The following is a 20,907-nucleotide window of genomic DNA, read 5'->3' as shown; positions in this document are numbered from 1 at the left end:
ATCTCTGCCTCTCTATAAATAAGACAAGTTATGTGATAAATGTCCTGACTTACAGCTTTCTGTAGAAGCTGTACAGCTTTTTGTTCAGCTATAGGACTGTAAAAAGTTCCTGTATTTGTTTTCACAGTGCAGCATGTCATTTGAGGCAATTTGAATCCTTGATCCCTGGCTATAGCCACTCATACTTGGCCCCAAATAAATTACTTCATATCCTTTTTTGAAGTAATATCTGTGTTTTTCATTGACAGTACCAGATCTCACCTGTCTTAGCTAATCATATGGAGCAATTCTTTGAGCATCTCTACAACAGCAGCAGACACTTAGAGATACAGAAGGGAAAAGAATGAACTCATATCAACATAAATGTGATCAAACATCACACTATTAAGTGCTTTCTGGTGTCAGGGGAATAAAAGAGATTTTTACTGTGTTCACCATGTAGCTAGTAATGATATAAACAAAGATATTGCTTATATCAAGCCAGGCACAAGATGACAAGATTATGTTTCTTTATACCACTTCTCTAAAAGAGTGACTAGCACTTGCCTGGTCCAAATAGGAAGTGAGAAACTTTAGCTCACAAGGGTTGAGTGACCCGTGCCAGACCACAGCAGGTGATTTCCAGAACCAGATTTTGTTATGTTGTCTCATGAGTCTGTCATAATCAAAGACACTGCCAGGCTTTACAAACATTTAGCGAACTTACCGTGTAATAGTCATACCAGAGGGCTGTGGGGAAATATGCACTGATGTTTCGGGCATTCTGAAATTAAGCACAGACCACGTATGGGTATTGCCATTTGAGACAGAGGCAGCAAACTGCTATGTACCCTTGCATCAAACACTAGAGCTGAAGTTGGGTACAGGTACCCCAGCTTCCTATCACCAATGCTGAGAACTCCTCTATTCTTACCCAACTTCCAAGGGTGGAAATGGCCCAACAAAAACTAGAACCTTCACTAAAGCCCTTTGGGGAACAGGAACTCAAAGAAAATGACCACCTCCTGCTTGAAGATTTATCCATTCATTCTCTAAGGACACAATACCCAAGGTTGGGTATAAAACAGGAAAAAAAAAATCTGCAGGTTCAAAAATATTTCAAGGTGGTTCAATTAGCTTTTCTGTTTAGTTAAGATGCACTTTTCTGTTAGTTTAGTTATCTGCTTACCTAGATGCAGAAACTGTAAAGAAATGTGTCTTGCTGTATGCGTAACTACATAAAGAAGTAAGTAAAGTACCACCCAGTCACCAGGTGGGATGCACTGCTGCAGGCAGTTCTGAGCACTTCAGCTAAATATGACAGAGGCTACGGAGAATCTTTACACTCTTTCCCACATGTGATTCTACATGTTTCACTTTAATCATTGGGAAAACACTCTTGTTTAAATAAACTCTGGAACAATATTCCTCTTGACTGATGTAAAGAAAGATTTGAGGGCAGAAAACTCAAGACACAGAATTCTACTCTGAAGACCCATAAGAGACAAATATAGACTAAGAAACCCAGTTTGAGGCTGTATCTCACTCCTCACTTCCTTCTCCATAGTTACTCAGCCTAGCAGTTGGGATTCTCCAGTTCTCAGAGGCCCCCATACTCACAGGCTCCAGCACAGGGCTGACTAGGAAAGCTGGACCCAACAGGAACTGTTTGTCTATATTCCAGGTCTTCCGGTCTGACACAAATCTGGAAAGGAAATGGAAGGCGTCACAACCAGACCTCAGTAGGATTTTGACTTAATGCACTGAAGTAATTCTCAAGTTAAAAAGCATATCAGAGTCCCTTATGTGTTCTCTGCTTCCTGTGCTTCTGCTCAGCTCAAAGCATCCCATTTGTCCTGATTCTAGAACCTCAAATATTGTTGAGAAATGTGTTGATGGACAAACTATTTCCTCATTATGGCACATTTTCAAATAAAATCTTCAGTAGAATACTTATGGAGGTACCCTGAACAAATAATGGATTAGAAGTATATAATATACTAAAATAAAAGTAAAGGGTGTCATATAAAGAAAAAATAATGCTATAGAATGTTGGATCCTTTAAAGGCCTCTTTAAACAGTTGTTTTCAAACTATCTCACCAAGTTAAAAAGTCATTTTCCTCTTCTTTTTTTTTTTTTTTAATTCAATGGCTGGCCTTTCATTCAAGATCTGTATTAAGCAGAATACAGAAGCACTGATAAAGGATGGGACCCACCAGGACATTACTGACAAAAGAAAGTCACAGCTTCAGAGTGGAAGTAGTGTTGTAATCAACTCCTACCAAAGAGGTTAAACACATTGACAGAAATCCATCTCAACACTTACTCGTGGAGAAGAGGCCGCACAACTGTGCTGCCCTCCGTGTGGGCCTTGTACATCAAGGTGTAGAGATATGGCAAAAGGGTGTATCTGGTCTCCAGCACACTCCTGGAAATATCCTCAAAGGTTTTATCCCAGGATACAGGGTCTTGTCTCTAAAGCAGAATGAGGAAAGTGTTCAAAACCCACCCAGACCCTAAGAATTTGAGGTCATTGAAGACATATTTAAACTATATAATATCTTTAAAGTATCATATACTAAAAAAAATTATATATGGGACTCCTAGATTATTTGTGATGGACTGGAAAACATCAGAATACTTTTCTTTAAAAACACTACTACATTCTATATGAGCTATAATGGAGATTAGTCCCTAAGCAAAAAGAATAATCAAAATGATATTGATGACTATGATTTATAGGGAAGGAATTAATGGATTTAAAGATGTCACCAGGTTAAAAAAAAGACATCACGAATGCTCTCAAAAACTGGGGATATGTATGTGTATATATATATATATATATATATATATATATATATATATATATGCAGTGAAATAATAAAATGAGAAACCTGACATTATACCTTGGTCCCGATGGTGTTGTGGTTCCTGGAGAAGGGATAAAAGGCGCCCAGCTGCATCCAGCGAACACACATCTCATACTCAGCATCATTAAAGAACCCACAGATGTCTGACCCAGTCTGAAACAACATGGAACAAAGTCAGCTCTTGGTGCTTTCTAAGAGACACTGCTACCTTTCTAGGGAGGAGGAACATGTAAAGGACACTTACATAGGATATGCCGAAGAGGCTGAAATCCATCATGCCTGCAATGAGAGATGCCGCAGGGTCACCACAGGGCATTTTCTGCATCCTTCTCCCCTCCACCAAGGATCTTACTCCCACCCCTGTCTGCAGAAGCCCCTGGGCACACCCACACACCAATGATGGATTTCCCCAGCTGGTCCCAGGCAGCTGTGTTGTCTCCCAGCCAATGTCCTGCCCAGCGTCCAGAAGAGGGGAATGTGGAGCGTGTGATGACAATCCCTCTCTCTCCTGTCACCTCCTGCACAGCTCTGGTTGGGGAAAACAAGGAGAAAAATTCATGGCAGGGCAGGGGAAGTTTGACCATAGAGCTTCCTCCTCAGAGTCCTTGCACTTAGGATATCTTTTTTTTTTTTTAAAAAATCTTTCCTGTGTGACTACAAGGAATATAGAAATATGACTCATTAGAGAAGGACTGGCTACCTGACAGGGATAATAAAGGCAGTGAAAACTTTTTAAACAGTTGTTTTCAAACTATGTCCCCATGTTACAAAGTCATTGGCTTGTCCCCAACTAGTAAGCACTTACAGGATATGGCTGTTTATTCTCTCATACTTGACTACTGATATTCGAGGAAGAATATGGTAAATCCTATCAGGATTTACCTTAATTATTTTTCTTTTGGCTTACGTTGTGGGCATGCTAACTACTTGAACAAAAGGCCCACTGACTATCCAACAGGAGTGGGCAAAGACAAACACCTTTCAACAGACAAAGGCTCACTTTCAACATAAGAAAGCAAGGTTTCTAACACTCAGTCACTCCTTTTTTCTATTTCAACAGTGATAGCACAGTACTGACTATACTGCACAACGACTTACAGTGTACCTGTGGGTATGCTCAAGAGGACTACTGATTTTCTCACAGGGATGGCTCCACAACTACAACGATACCGCTTAACAAATAAGAATTGCTGCATGGCTATTACAATTACATTATACTTACCCTTAGAATGGCAAACAAATAGAAAAGTAGAGACACTATAACACCTATCACAGAGGCAGACCAACAGGAGAAAGCAGAGTCACTCACTCGTAGGTGGGTCTGGTCTGGGACCACCCATACAGACTGTGTACATCATAGTGCCGAACCCGGGAGCCGTCTGGAAGGATTTGCTCACTCTCCATGCACAGCGTCTTGCTGCTCAGGCCCCTGTCTCTGCCTTCAACGTCTAAGGGAAGATTGAAGACAGTGGAAGACAGTTATTCTTCTTCTCATTCCTGACCTCTTATTAGTGAAGCGATCTGTAGGACTTAAGTTAAATTTTATTTCCATCTGGGTCCCCTTCCCTGACTATGATCAACTCAGAACAGTGCTCTGTCTCCTGGGTCTTGCCACATAGAATTACATAATGTTATTCCCATACTTAATGTAAGACCCATTAATCCATAACCCCTGTGAGAATATACCCTTGGTGCCAGCTAACCCTTGCTGGCCAGGGTAACCATTGCTTGCTGGGCTTATGCACAGAGAACAGAGAATGCCAATGTTATATACAATAAGAACAAAGTAGCATGTCATTATGTAGAAATGAATCTGCATGTATGTATTTTGATAAGACCACCATTCATTCCCTAAAATGTGCTAGCCTAAGAAGGAAATGTTGACTGTGGGAATGTAAGTTTCTGCCTTCCCAGATTGCCTGCCTTCTTAAAAAAATACAACTGATCTTCAGCTCTTGTCTCTCCTCAATGCCATTTGTAGTGACAGGCAAAATTTACTCCAGATAATGCCCCCCCAACAGGAAGAGGACGAACAAGGTCCTTACGTGGCATGTAGGGAGGACGGTTTAGCGTAGCATCACTGCAGCCTGAAGGAACTGCCCCATTCACAAAGCTGGAAGGTTCATTCATATCCTACAAATGTCAGAAACATTGCTTCCATTTAATTACAACCTCAGCATATAAATTCAGAGTCAAGGAAATGGCAAACAGAGTATTAAATATCCAGTAATCTTTGGACATCTGCATAAGGAAAGTTGTCAAATGCTGGGGAACCTAACTATAAAGAAAGAGTAACCTCAGTAGGAAAAGATCCCCTGAGGCATCAAATTTCCAAGGATTTTATGTGAGGTCTTAGAACAAGAGCTTCAGGTGGAAACCAGCTGTGGCGAGGATCAAGGAAGCTCCACACCTGATTAAAGGGAGTGCAGTGTGACATATCCAAAAACTGGGATGAATAGTATTATGTTACTATATTAAGCAACACACAGGAAGGTGGACTGGAGAGATCTCTCAGTGCTTAAGAGTACTTGTTGCTTTTGTTGGGTTCCCAGTGTGATGGCTCACAACCATCTATAACCAGTTCCTGTTTGACATATGACACCTTCAAAAGCACTAAGCACACACATAATATACAAACATACATATATATTACATGTAAGCAAAACAGTATATACATGCTGTATATGCATACCTGTAGGCAAATTATTCATACAAATGAAATAAATAGGAAGTCTTTTTTAAAATCCTTTATGAAAATTTAAAAAGATTTTTTTACTAAAAATATACACATTCAAACTCAGCTCTCCTATACTGTATCCAAGTGAGCACACACACACACACGCACACACACACACACACATAGACACACACATACACACACACACACACATACACACACACACACACACATACTTACAATCCATAGGCCATCAAACTTCAAGCTCTTTGCTGGTTCCTGTGTTTTCATGTAGAGTTCTTCAATCTCCTTCTTCCACCACATGGCAGTTGAATTACGGAAAAAGTCTGGGAAGGCCACATAGGCTCGGTATTGCTGTAAAATAACAATACTTGGTTATTTGTCATGAATGATTACATTAGGCAGCACAATACACTTGATTTGAATGTGGCTCATGCAGTCTTATAGTACATGTGGTAGATAATGATAGTACAAACCAAGTCTATAGAATTTTGGAACACCACTATCTTAGAAAAGCATGTGGAACACAGATAAGAAAGCATAACATGCCATCTACCTAGAATCTGAGAAATATCCACTGAATTTCCCCTTATATCTCTACAGGAGTGGAGGTGATCAACACCCTATACTCACTAAAGTATGCTATACACACCCTATCCCTATTGCCCATCATTTCTTAAGGACTGATAAGATAAGGTAGAAGTCCTGTGAGGCCTTAGTTAAATGTCAGGTGTCAGGTGACAGGTATCAAGTTGGTATCAGGAAACCTTCCTACTGGGAAATAAGTTGAGAAAAGATTGCATGTGGTGATTTAGCACCAATTACTATGGCTCGCAGTTTTCTGTGATTTCCAATCAGAGGAAGCTTTGGTTATATGTAACATAGAGTGGGAGGACTTAAGGCTTGTTTTAGTTTCTCTTTCTCTTCCCTCAAGTTATAAAAACAGTGTCTACATTTGTATGAAAAGTAGGTTCAATATATCACTCCTTAACTTCATTTTACAGGTTTTAGGAGCAAAGATCTTTTCTTACATTTTTAAGTTGATCTTCACATGCTCTACTGTGTTTAACAGAATAGAGAAAATAATGGATAAACAATCATTCATGCTTGGCCTGCTTGTGGATTTATGCCCCTCAGCGAGAGAAAATAGCCACAGAAATCTACAGGCTTCCCTCTGCTATTTATTGTCAGACAATTCAGTCAGTGTGCCTCGACAAACAGCCTCTTTGTGCCCCTCACAGAACTGCAAGCATCAAGGAGCAGAAGAGTGGCATAGTAGAGAATAGCAGGAAGACTTGCCTGAGGCACTACATGGTGCTTACACAAACCACCAGTCAGTTAATAAGAATCTATATGCCCAGAGGAAGCCCAAGAAGATGTTGAAGAACAGAAGAGAAATGGTTTAGCATGCATTGCTGCTTCACAGGAGAGGCAAAATGAATCATAGTGGTAATAAACGGACTTGTAGAGTTTCTTTTAGAATAAGAATGAAAGTAGAAGTCACAAAGCCCCTAACAAAGAGAACCTTGCCCCAGAAACAGAGACCCAGCTTATCTTAAGCCAGAAACATAGGTTTCGAAAAGGATAGATTGAGTATCAGGATATACATGCATTATTAGGTATGTCTGAGTAAGAATTGAATTTTCTATAGGATGCATCTATAAATTAAGCCAGCCTTGCCCTACCATATAAAATCATTTTTGCGCTTCACACTGGAAAAAGGAATCTGCACATGCAGTTTTTAACTAACTCAGCACACATACCATATACTATACCACTTTGTTTGTTCTGAGTTAACTTTCAACCTATTGGACACATGGGAAACTCAGTGGTCTTGGGAGTATGTGAACCCTGCCAACCACAGAAAGACAGCAGTGAGGAGTACAAGAGAGGCAGACTAGCTGGTCTTTTGACGAGAGGCATAAGATTTGGAATTTCTGACTGCCTTTGTTTCTATTCTTTGTATCTAATGATATGCCTGCTGGAGATGAGAAAAGAAGGCAGATTGTGTGGAGGTTAAGTTTCTGCATTTCTGCATCACCTGCCTTCTAAGTAAAGTGCAGCTGATAAATGCAGAGTTTCTCAGCCTGCTCATTGGCATATCTCCTGATAGGCAACATGTACTCCAGCCTTAGAATGTTTTATGAAAAATTACATGGATCAGAGCTTCTGGATTCCTTGTAATTGCAAGCTCAATGTCACATGGTATTCACCAGTTGTTATACTTTCAACACTGTCCTCACATTATCAGGTGCCTAAAGATCAGGGTCAGCATTGCCTCAGAGGCTGAGGGAGTGTACATCTTATGAGTTAATAGCCAATCCTATGACTGATGAAATGACACCTCTACCAAGGTCAATAATTAAATCCCATAGAACGTATGTAATTGAATGTCTCTGTCCTGTGTATTCATGAGCTAACTGCATTGTCAAATTCAAGTGGTCCTTGGATTCTGAAAACCTTAGATTTGAAGTCAACAATATGCCTTTAATAACCATGGGCAAGTAACTTACATTCTCTGAGTCTTAGATCTTAAAAACAATAATATTGATATCAATATTGGAGATGAAACATAAGTAGGAAGAAAAGGTGTATATGTGAGGTCATCAGTACATGAATGACAGGAAGGACACATGTCACTACAGTATCTTCGCCATGCTCAGTAGCGCTAATGGGAACTTCTAGAACTCCAGGTATGGCTTCCCTTTCAAGATAAATCTGATTACATACAAAAGCCACAAAAGGCCTTTTACCTCCACTTGACTGTCCCAGTCTAAAGAAGAGTTCACAGTGATATTAGGGTAATCAGGCCAGACCTGTGAGCAGAAAAAGAAAAGATCAACAGAAATGCCTCTGACGATTTGACATACACAGAGTTTCCTAGAAAACTCTAAGCCACAGTCCTACAACTTCAGCTTTCATGTAGGATTGTTCTATGGAGAAGTAGATTGCATGAAGCTCTTAATTACTGTCAGTAAACATTGGCTGTGAAATGAAAACTAAATCCCCAATGACCAAATGGACTAGGTGAAAGCCACATTTACAAACACATTAACAATTTTCTGGCCTAAGGGTGAGGATTGCTGAATGACTGTCAGTTCATACCTTTCCCCAGACAATGCCTCCATTATTGGGATAACTGATGAAGACATCATTCTCCACACCCCGGGTGAAGGCAGGATAGGGCTGTGTCTCATTGCCAGAAATGGCTGGATCCTGTAGGCAGAGCACAGGGCAGGTGGGAAATTATGATGGAAAACAGAGTGGTGGTGAGGGTTGAAGGGTTGCTATTCCCCAGTTTTAATTTGCACTGTAGCTTCCATGGCTCCCAAGAAGTACCCTTACACTAACTACACTTCTTTTTCTCTCCTAGACCAGGAAAGGACAGACAGCCCAAAGTGATCTCTGCACGAGTCCATCCACTGTCCCACTCACTGCCCACACTCACACAAGGACTAACCAGAATGAGGATGACCCGCATCCCATTGGCCTTCATGCGATTGATCAGGGCTGGAAACCCAGAGAACTTGGGGCTGAGCTTGAAGTCCAGCTGCCTCTCCATGTAGTCAATGTCTGAGTACTGCACATCCTGGGATGACACAAGGAACAGTGGCTGATGTTAGAGCCAGCCCAAACTCCAGAAGAAAATGTTTCTTTACCAATCTAGTGATGCCATATTATGGATTTGGTTTCTGGGATAGTTTTCGTTTTCTTTTTCTCGTATGACTTTACACAACAACCAAAATAACATTTAATCTAACATGAAAACAGAGTAAGATGAATGATAAATCCTGTCTGGAAAGACTGCTGTAACTATAAATTACATTATTAAATCATGTGCTTTGAAAGCTGATGATGTAGGGCATGGTTAAGATGACTTCTCCCAGCAGGCTGGCCTTGGAATCAGTGACTCTTATCATAGGAACTGTAACTGTGTGCTCATGAGATATGGGCAGTAAGTCTGCTTTAAGTCAATGCAACACAAAGCAAAACCATTCAAGAACCGTAGAAAAGCAATACTGAGGTCAATCACTCTTTTCTCATTAAGATGATATACTTAATTACCTACCTACTTTGCTTTAATGACAATAAGATGAAGAACAGAAGTATATATAGACAAAATGGATTAAATACGAAAAAGAATCCCCTAGATCAAGCCTATTGGAAGCCTCTTGCCCTCAAATGAGGGGGATTGGCTCCACATGTATTTCCTTGGAAATGAAGCCCAAGACTCTGCATTTGTTAGAGCTGTGCTTCAGGGTCTGAGAATTTTGGAGCCATAACAACTCCTTACAATGATTTGAATAATTTGGGTTCATTTTTGTTATTTAGGTTCAATTTTTCCTAGTTAAGCGTAAGAAAAATTTCTTCATACTATTGAAGAAATCATTCATTCTAAAGGAAAGAACCTCCTGATTAAACTCCTTGAGCCAACACTAGTTCCTCACTCTTAGTCTGAGTCACCCATGTGACCTGTTCCACTATAGTTGGAACAGACTCCACGCAGATTTGGTTAGCTCTGAGGTTGCAGAGCCAGCACACCACGATAGCACAACATGGACGTACATAGGGAATCTGCTTGGCCACCATTTCATCATATAAGCTGGCGATTTCAGAATCATTCTCATATCCATAGCGACACAGCTGGAATCCCAGGGACCAGTAAGGTACCATCACAGGCCGACCAATCAACTAAAAAACAGAAAGAATGTTAGAACTTTAGAGAAGAAGCTGGACGAAAGTTGGATATGAAGTCAGAGTATTTTACCCAAATTTAGACAGCAAATTCAAATCCAGAAAGTATTGGGATAGGGGCAGTTCAGACCACCCTGGACACACTACAAAAAAATTCTCAGAGGACACTTTTAAAGAATTGTGAAAAACCTGATTTTATTCATGTTGAGTATATATATATATATATATATATATATATATATATATATATATATGACATTAAAAACATAATACAGAGGAAAATAGCTAACTTAGAATGTAGTCTCTAAGTTTTGTTTATTGTGTGAACTTGGACAAGTATGTGACATTTCTATGCTTGTTCCTTTACCTGTAAATAAGAGCTAATAATAGAATCTATTTTGAGTAAGTAACAGTATGCATGACACACTTCCATGTGCATTAAAAAAATAGATTCAGTAGATATTTCATACATGCTTGTTGATGTTGTAACTAACAATGTTATTATTCCCCATGGCCATGACTCACACTGCCGATACAGTCATCATCTTTATCATCACACTATAACCATCATGCCAATGTCATGATGTAATCTTTGATGTAATAACTCCCATTGCTATCACAGACATAACCATCATCACCAACACCATTACTACCAAAACTATCATCACATCAAGCACTGCCATCATTAACATGCACCTGATTATTATACTCCACCCAATATCCACTCTGCTACAACCACATTCATTACCGCATGTCCTATTTACATCCTAACCATTACCACCATAAGAGTCATCATCCTCCCAATCACCATCACTAATAATATTACCACTACCTTCAATACCACCATCCCTCATCACACCACCTACATCACCACTACCACACCATGGCTCCATCACACTACCATAGCTCCATACTATCCCCACAACTAGTTACCACAAATATTCTGCTACCCTGCAATAAGTGGAGAAAGCATAATTTTAATATTTATAGAAGTATATCTGCTCCCCCTTATTCCATATCCTATCTTCCTCTGACAAAGAACAATTAATTTAGGTATCATATGATAGTCACATTATATGGCAATCCTGTGTAGTAGGGTTGAAACACATTATGAGTGTATGTATACACACACACAAACATATTTCATAAATAAATTTCTACATACCTCTGTGTATTGCTGAGTGACAATCTCTGGAGTTGGGCCCAAGAGCACATAGAAATCCAGAATTCCCCCTGTGGTTCGGTATGTCAAAGCAGGCATAGGCTGGAACGTCACATCTGAAAACACAAGAAAATGACATCATGCTGAAATCCTTTATGTTTTGAGCATTAACCCTGGCATCACCACCTTCTCTCTCTTCTATCATGACATATGGGCTGCAGATATTCCTAAGTAGTTCGATACAGTATTTGAAAAAGTGAAATGAAAGTTTTCACTAGCTGCATTTCATTGAGGTTTGGTCTTTTGCTATGTACTGTAATGCTAAGCACTGGCCCCCAAGGTCTGGTTTCCCCTAAGGGTGAGGAGATAGCTCCTCATATGTACCATATACATATGTGATGTAACCTTGCTCCTGGATTGAAACTGTTGGTTGAATAAAGATACCTACAGCCTGTAGCTGGACAGAAAAGGGGTAGGCATTGTTTCAGTTCCCAGGCTTGGGGTCTGAGGCAGAGACCACAAAAGGACACAGATTATGAGAACTGACCATGAGGGCTGGCCAGTCAGAGTAAAAGTGTCCCAGGGTTATATCTGGGAGGTCATATCTCAGAGTTATTGGCAGGAAAGTAGACAAAATAACCATATGTTTGAGCAGCTTTAGTATTTATTAAAGAATCATAAATATAAGCTTATATTTATATATGGGATATATAAATATATTAATATAAATATATTAAATATAATAAACCAAGGGAGTTATAAACATAAAATACTTTTGTCTTTTATCTGGGACCTGAAGGACTTAATCTGTGGTAGAAACCTCTAATTAATATTAAATATGTACTACAACAGAATTGCAAATTAAAAGTTCAACGAGTTTCATACAAATAAGATATATATATATATATATATATATATATATATATATATAGTCAATAGAAGAAAAACTGATTAGACCACAAAGACTAATTTGGTCTTTAGACAGCTAAGTCATATACATTCTTAAGAAGCTGAGAAATGATTGGCACACAATACGAGGACACAGGTGTCATCCTACCCATGGCGTTGCTGTTCATCAGGAGGACTCCATGGGCATTGCCATCCTCCTCCAGCCCCATGTAGTAAGGGTGGACACCATAGGAATTCTTCTTATACTGAGTGTAATAGGGGGAAAAAGATGTTAGGATACTGTGCATGAGAAAGAAACTCCACAGAAATTTGATTTCTAAGCTGACTCAGCTTCTTCTGTTAAGAACAGAGGAAGAAAAAATATGTCCATTTGCCTAAAAGTAGAAAGGGAACAATCAATGCACATCTGTAAAGAGAAGCACAAGACACACAGAGTGGATGAAGGGGACAGAATACAGACCACAGACACTCTGTCCTTACCCCTGGAGGTTCATCCCTGGAAAACATGCCCCATGTGTTCCAGTTCATGTCTATCTTGAAGGTTGTATGCTCGGTTTCCCCAAAGCCATAGATGTATGTGGAGGGCAGGCGGGTGGAGATGCGGATGAACATGTCATTGAATGTGAAGCCAAGGAGCTGAGAGTCCCAGCTGCAAAAGGGAAAGGAACATTTGCAAAAATAAGATAAGATCAGCTTCCTAGTGGTTTACAACAGCTGGCTATGTAGGGACCACAGAGTTCTTTATTTTAACCCATCAGTCCCTTCCAAATAAAACAGGCAAGACTCATAGACTAAAATAACCACAATTATGCCTGCTAACGGTCTCAATCACCCCTACTTTTTCTTTTACCCTACATCATCATGTCTCTTTCACATTGTCCACAGAAGCAAACCACTCACTTTATCACCCTCCTACATCAAACTGCCCATGCCTTCACCTCTTGACCCCTGAGGGCTCACTCTCTACATGTATCCAGGCCTGGGATATGAACACTTCACACCACCTCACAGTCTTGCTTTCCTGCTACTCACTTCAGACTCCAGAGCTGTTCCAGCTCTAAAGCCCACCTAGCCTCCAGGCTTAACCTTCTTCCTTCATTCTCTTAGTTACCTCAGGGAGTTCTCTCTATAATAATTGATAAATTTCCTCTAGCTCCTGACATATCATTCTATCACAAATTTTCCTTTTTCAAGAACTCTCTGTCGGACATCTAAGCCAGGTTTGATTTCACACATCACCTCTTCCTCAGACAGACAAACTCAGATCACAGCATCTGAATCACCACATAATGGGATTTTCTTTATTTTCCTAGCAAAGCAGTTGTCAAATTCCTCTTCATGGACTAATTTAAAATTTAGAAGTAATAGCATACATGTCTACAAACACAATACTCAGAACAGCATCTAAGGCATAAAAGGAATTAAGTCAATACATGTTCATTGAATACCTGCTAACCTATAACTACATCAGCAATCACTCTTAGAATATTAAAGATTTCCTCTAAGAGCAGAACACATTTCCTTATTTGTGGTAGTTAGAATGAGATATCCACTATCATAGTTTTAGCTGTTGTAACACTTGGTCCCCAGTGAGTCAGTATTTGTGGACTACTGGGAGGTGTGGTCGTACAGGAGGAAGTATGTTACTGGAGACAGGCTTTGGGAGTTCAAATTAATGCCTTTCCCTGATTTGCTTTCTCTTTTCTTTTTATAGTTCAAGATGATAACTCTCAACTTTTCTGCTGTCAGGTCTTCCTACCTCAATTTCACCATCATAAAGTCTACCTCTCTGACATAATAAACTCACATAAACTCTTTTGTAGGTTCTCTTGTTCATGTTTGTTTTGCTTTGTCTTATCACAGCCATGGACAGTAACAGATACATCATGGATCTGAACATAGGCAGTATGATGCTTTGAGCTAGATGTCTTTAAGGACAGTGGAGCTGGTGAAAATTATTTAGAATAGTAGTAGCACAGACTCAGAACCCCTTACATTACAGTGCCTGTGCTCTTTCGGCGAACTTGAATCCCAAATGGATTCTCCTTGATGAGGACATCATACAGACGGCCTTCAGTGGTGCTGGATGGAGCACTGGGGATGTTCAGAGGGACTGGGACTTCATACCGACTGTTGTTGGGATCATAAATCTAGGCCAGAAGAAATCAATTTATGTAAAGACACATATGTCATTATATTATGTTTTCCTAGCATGCTGACAGTGAAATTAATTAACAATATTGGACCATACAATTCAAAATGTCATAGGAAGATTTCGAATTCCTACCTTTCAAATTATTAGAGAATTTAAACACCAGATATCCTAAGTATACTGAACTGATCACTGCATAACATATAAATCTGTCAAAGTATGGCATTAATAGTGTAAATATTCATAGTTATCTGTCATTTTAAAACAACACTTTACACAGGCATAATAATCTAGAGATTAATAAATTAGCATACTCTTAGCATATTTGACAGAGACTAAATCTTATATATTTTGTCTTTTGTAACTTCACAATCCAGAGCTTAATCAATCTACTGGGTACAATCTCTAATCTAATAACTTGATCTGGGTCAGGTATCATGTTTATGGGCTCTAAAACATTTCATCCATTTCACCATTGTAGTTAACATAAAAAGTTCATTCTGAAATTTGTGTTGGATTTATAAATATGGGGTATATATTTTGTATGTAAGAGTTCAAATATATGGGCAGGTAAATTAAGGACTTAAAACAAAACAATTTAGGATTAAAAACATGCTGAAATTTTAATATATGCTGAGTAATTAAGGGTAAAAATTCTATTGTTGGTGTAATAGAAAATAGTAGGGATAGGGACTGAATATGCCATGGTTATTGACGTGCAAAGCACAGGAATCCTTGTAATTAAGAAAGAAGAACTCAGCATACCTGAAGGATATGAGCTAACATTAACCCTACAAAAGGACTTAGTGATTATAGGGAAAGAAATGCTCGGAGGACATTAAGGTGATTTCACAGAAGAAATTCAGGATGAATCTTAAAAACTTTGCAGCAGGAAACCAAGCACAAAAATGAGAGCAAAGAGTTCTGCTAAAGGAACAACAAAAGCAAAGACTCAGAGTGTTAACATGGTTTCAGAGAGAAATAAGCACGGGTGTGGGACAGAACTAAATGGTTAGAGGGGAGGACTTGACGTTACACAGCCAACCAACTTCATTCTGATGAAACCTCAAATAGAAAACAAATCACAATGGAAGACACAGAGCTCAAGTCCAGATGGAGCTCAGATTCTGAACACTCCTTTAGGCAAGGACACTCTTACTTAGACTCTCGCAGCAGCATTTGACACCACACTATATAGCAGCCTGTGCGAGATTCCAATACCACCATGGTGGAAGACAAATCCCGTCTAGGAGCAGCTCACAATTTAATAAGGAAAGAAACAACAGGATAGCTAGTCAATCCCTACTCCCGTGGTATAATTAAACCGTGAAAGGAAAAGCAATCACTTTCGTGAGTATTTCAAAGATGTCTCCAATTGTTTTATTCAAAATCGTACTTTTGCGCCGGGCCTGGTGGCGCAGGCCTTTAATCCCAGCACTCGGGAGGCAGAGGCAGGCGGATTTCTGAGTTCGAGGCCAGCCTGGTCTACCAAGTGAGTTCCAGGACAGCCAGAGCTATACAGAGAAACCCTGTCTCGAAAAACCAAAAAAAAAAAAAATCGTACTTTTTCTCTTATACTTTCGATCACAAATCTGCTCAGTTTTCTCATTTCAGTTAGCATCACTACCATCCACAGACACAAATGCAATTCATCAACATGGTAGTGATTCCTTGGGCATCTTTCTTTTGTAGTTTATAGGAATGAGCAAGATGATCTCAAGGTTTCAACCACACCCACTTTTCTCATCTCCTTTCTTATTCCAGAACAAGCTCAGCCATAACGCTTCTATCTCCCTACTAGCCTCATCTGCTTCTTCTCCATGTGTTCTCTCACAATTTTCCTTAGGCACAGTGATTTTCTCAATTTAAAATTAGGAGAGTCTTTCTACTGTTTTGGTCATCTAATTGATCTCATTATTCAAATGATAGTCTATATTATTTTGCTATGAAACTTTGATCAGAATATTGTAAAACTAAGTAGCAAAGGAAACTGGAACTGGAGAAGTCCTGCCCATACCAGATAGCATAGCATACTCTGTGTTTACCTTAAACTGCAGCATTTCGTTCTTGTGGTAGGTCACTTTCAGTTTCAGTTTATTCACAGGTGTAGAGGGGAAGGCATTGCTATAAGTAGAAGCCTTCAAGGAGATGTCAGCTGTGGCTCCATGTGAGTCGTACTGAACATTGCTGACTGAATACAGCTCATTAGAAAAGTAGCAAAAAGGGACCCCAGTGGTGTTGGATACCTGGAAAGAAAGTAAGCATCCTATATCAGCAGGGATATGGAGTTATCCAACAGAGCCACAAGAGACAAATTACCTGGGCAGAAAGCCATATGTACATTTGTTCATGTCTGTAACATTTACATAAGCATGAATATAAATCCCTGCTTTGCTGGAGAGAGTATAATAGTAAATACATCCCACTTTTACCCACACCACTCCTCAACCTCGATAATGTTTATATGGAGCCTTTCTGTGGATGTAAATAAACCCATGGGTACAGGGCTGTGGTAAGTCCTTGTAGACCATATTTCAAGGGTTTTCCATTTACATGAACATCTTCAGCATGGTTACCTCCCAGATGCAGCCACGGGCACTGCAGTTTGCCTCAGAAGCACCATGCTCATCTGGATAGCAATCTATCCTTTCCTGCTCCGGTATTTTGTCCCACTCAACCGTATATGCTTCTCCCAGCCTGAGATGGATATTTGTGATGGTGGCAACCTGAAAGAATGGAAATTCATCCTCAGTACAAAAGTCTTACAAGACCTGAATCTTTTTCTGGAAATTAAGTGTAAATGTTATTCTTAGTCTATCCTTATGCCCTGCTTTTAATATTTTAAACAACACACTACAGCATATGAGGACACAAGTGTATATGTGCTTGGTGAGTCAAAGGAAATTACTATTCTATCGCTGTCTCCTATATTTCATTATCAAAAGAGTCAGACTAAGGAAACCCTGTTATGATCAACCATTTTTCTTTCTCTCCATGGACAACTTGACCACTATTCAATTTTTTAAAAATAGTTATGTTCATAGTCTACCCAAAACATGATCCATCTGGTGTGGGGTTTCCAGAAAATAGAACAATATAAGTAATGTAGCTTGGATTGTAAGTCCAGTATTCTCTGGAATTGTACACAAAGTACCTCAATTCCTAGATCTCAGATTTACCAATTAAGTGGAAGATTGGGGAGTGAGAAATACCATATAAACTTCCATTTCCAACATCCTATGTCAAGCATGTTACAGACTGATAATGTAAGAACGTAAGCCCTTCGATATTTTCTGATTGTTCAACAGAGTGCATTACCAGGACAAAGGCTCTCTAGGAAAACAAGGACCTTTCTAAAACACATGTAGCCATTTTCTCTGCATAAAACGTGTTCATCTTTCTTGGTATTTAAGGTTAAGTTTCAGATTCTACCAATTAAAAAGACAAAATTTTAATGATGTTAGGATAGGCCTGGCCAAAAAATAGTAAATTTGAGTTCATTTGCTGGACAAGGGACTCTGTCTTGAAAGAAGGACCTGTCCCTTCAACTTCACGACTGCCTTACTCTTTTCTATCCTTTCCTTTCCTTTCTTTTTCTCTTCTCTTCTCTTCTCTTCTCTTCTCTTCTCTTCTCTTCTCTTCTCTTCTCTTCTCTTCTCTTCTCTTCTCTTCTCTTCTCTTCTCTCGTCTCCTCTCCTCTCCTCCACCCTCCCCTCCCCTCTTTTCTTTCCTTTTTCTTTTTCTTTTCTTTTCTTTTCTTTTCTTTTCTTTTCTTTTTCTTTCCTTTTCTTTGTTTTTCTCTCCTTCTTTCATAGAATAAGAGTATTTGTGACCGGATCCAAGTAGCTTCTTCCAGTCATCAGACAATATAGAACTTGGTTCTGAGAAAGTTCAAACTCTGAACCCATGCCAGCAACTTTTCACTGTTGAACTTGTAAATACTGAAGGAAACAGAATAACTTTCAATCTGCTTACCATTTTTGTCACATAAACCTGATGTATTCAAACTTACTTTTTGTGAATGGAGGGAGTTTGCCTGCACGCTTGTGGGCAGTACACATGGAGGTCAGATGTGGCATTGATCCCCTGCAACTGGAGTTACAAAAGTCTGGAATCTGACATGTAGATGCTGATAATCAAACTGGGACCTCAGGAAGAGCAGCCAGTTCAATTACCTGCCGAATCAGCGCTCCATCTCCATGAAACTCTGTCTTTAAAGGTCATGTTCATTCTATGCCTTCTCCATAAAGCTGGTCTCAACTATTCTACTAAGTTTAGACATCAGCTAAGACCAAAGCAGATATCTTATAAATGCTGATTTACACTCCTTATTAATACTTTCACAGATTTTCATCTTATATGAATTGTATCTCTCACTACCCAGACTCAAAAAATAAAAATTAACTTTGGTAATAAGGTTAACTGACTTAAATTCTATCACATACAAAGCATGTATTCACATATGTATCTTACAGCTGTCTTACACTTTACCATACACACAACCAATCACATAGTCCTTTATTTGTGACTGTATACTGTATGTATCTTCTTCATGTACTGTAAATGACAAAATGTCAAATGTGATCAATATTCCGTTTAACAAAATTTCAGTTGACTATTTTCCCCAAATTCAAAAGATCCTCAAACATTCTTGATCTAGCAGCTCCACTTTAGTGAGAAGCCTCAGGAGAAGCCATCAGAATTGACTTGGAAAAGGTTCCTCACAGGACTGAGGAAGTAGAAGAATGGAAGAAAAGTCATACAGAAAGAGTGGATCCCATTACATCCGGAGAATACCATTTTCTAATTATCATCTAAGTTAGTTTAACACTATCAGCTTCTTTTAAAAAAATATTCTGTACAAATTCATATGTTAAAAAACATATGCTATGTCTTTAAAAAGCATAACAAAAAGAAAGGAACATAGATAAAAACTAACAAGTTAAATAGATAAAAGCCTATAAACTTTTACTTATAGGATCTCTATCTCTACTTTCACATTAGAGCATAAGCCATCAACTTTCAGATTCCTTTCCTTGAATCCTGTCCCCACACCCAGTTAGAGAAAACCAAACACAAAGTGAGAAGAGAATAAGGATGGGAAAACCTGGAGCCACGTTGGCTTCAACATCTGTTTTTACCTTCCTTCTCCAACACTCTAACCTCCTCGCCTGGCCTCAGAGGTGCTCTGGCCCTTCAGCAGCCCATGTGACCTTAGCAAGAAGTAACATCATGACCCCGTGGAGGTTTCTGGAAAGCCTCCTCACAAAAGCCATTCTTACCTTCAGGTTTGAATTGTAAGAGACTTGAGGAGACATTTGAAGGAGAGTCCCATTCTGTTTCACTCTAACACTGGGGAATTCCTCTGTTCCAAGGATTTTAATTTCCTGGAATTCTAGGTTATTGGGATCCTTGTAGTTTGAACTTGAAATTGTCACATCCAAATGGTTCTGAAATACACCATGCATAATTATGAACAAATTATGAACACATAGATTCCCTAGGCTCCATCCTACACCACACCCTCGAGCTGCTCGGAAGAACTCACAACTTCCCTGCTGCTGCATGTTGGTAGAGATGCAAAATTATCTCCATAAGCCAACGGAGAATATGGGAATAGTCAGACATTTTACAGAATTTTTAACAAAACAAGCTGGTATTATTATTACTACTGCCCCTTATTGATTGCAAAGTCAATATAATTATTATGAATTAAGTCATAAATAGCAATTATTTACTCCTGGTAAATATTGATAACTAAATTATAAATACAGAACACACATACTCATTTTCATACATATTCCACACATTATTCACAATACGCTACTCACTTGGGTAACAGAAAATTCACTGACAAGGTAAATGTTTTTGGCCACAGAGTCTGAAAGAAGAAAGAGATGTCAGATTGTCCTGCTGACTAAAGAAGACAAGTTTCATCTTATTCTCCTTAAAAAATGATTAATTGTTCTTTTCCTGACTGATGAGCACTTGACCAGGTCTGTGGGTCACACTCCTTTCCTCTTTCATTCACATACACTTTAGTTACTTCTGGATATTTGCTAGATACTGCCACAGGGAATATGAGGGGCCTAGTATCTGTGACACACTGTTTTCATTTCTTTGGGGTGGTACAAGCCTAGACATGGGACTTCTGTGCAAAGTTATATTTTCACCATGTAAAGAAGTGTCTATGCTGTGCTCCATAATGGCTATGTAAATCTATCTTAAGATTTGTTGCCTTTGTTTTTGGTGTCATATTTAAAATCAAAATAGCATGACCATTGTGAAAGAAACTTTACCCTATATTCCTTCCTAAGAGTTTTAGAGGACAAGTATTCAATATATATTTAGCAAATTAGACACCAACAAACCAAATTACCCAGTTAAAAAATGGGGAACAGAGAAACCCTGTCTCGAAAAAAACCAAAAAAAAAAAAAAAA

The 20,907-nt window shown here is 39.1% G+C and overlaps 1 protein-coding gene across 1 annotated transcript in view; it reads right to left on the bottom strand.

The window, feature by feature from the left end:
* Positions 1–20,907, bottom strand: part of Mgam (maltase-glucoamylase) — a 129,116-nt gene that overhangs the window by 35,076 nt on the left and 73,133 nt on the right. The window contains exons 46-66 of the mRNA XM_029534874.1: positions 20,298–20,347; positions 19,749–19,916; positions 17,043–17,192; positions 16,512–16,712; positions 14,310–14,464; positions 12,795–12,963; positions 12,463–12,559; positions 11,409–11,521; positions 10,115–10,240; positions 9,009–9,137; positions 8,654–8,764; positions 8,302–8,364; positions 5,768–5,902; positions 4,896–4,983; positions 4,160–4,298; positions 3,245–3,378; positions 3,095–3,129; positions 2,887–3,003; positions 2,307–2,455; positions 1,600–1,684; positions 707–763 (exon numbers count right to left, since the gene is read on the bottom strand). Coding sequence (XP_029390734.1) covers positions 707–763; positions 1,600–1,684; positions 2,307–2,455; positions 2,887–3,003; positions 3,095–3,129; positions 3,245–3,378; positions 4,160–4,298; positions 4,896–4,983; positions 5,768–5,902; positions 8,302–8,364; positions 8,654–8,764; positions 9,009–9,137; positions 10,115–10,240; positions 11,409–11,521; positions 12,463–12,559; positions 12,795–12,963; positions 14,310–14,464; positions 16,512–16,712; positions 17,043–17,192; positions 19,749–19,916; positions 20,298–20,347 — 2,471 coding nt within the window. The remainder of the gene's footprint in view (positions 1–706; positions 764–1,599; positions 1,685–2,306; positions 2,456–2,886; positions 3,004–3,094; positions 3,130–3,244; positions 3,379–4,159; positions 4,299–4,895; positions 4,984–5,767; positions 5,903–8,301; positions 8,365–8,653; positions 8,765–9,008; positions 9,138–10,114; positions 10,241–11,408; positions 11,522–12,462; positions 12,560–12,794; positions 12,964–14,309; positions 14,465–16,511; positions 16,713–17,042; positions 17,193–19,748; positions 19,917–20,297; positions 20,348–20,907) is intronic.

This window comes from Mus pahari, chromosome 2, assembly GCF_900095145.1.
Source record: "Mus pahari chromosome 2, PAHARI_EIJ_v1.1, whole genome shotgun sequence".
Taxonomy (NCBI): Eukaryota; Metazoa; Chordata; class Mammalia; order Rodentia; family Muridae; genus Mus; species Mus pahari.
This window is presented reverse-complemented; position numbering and strand designations above follow the sequence as displayed.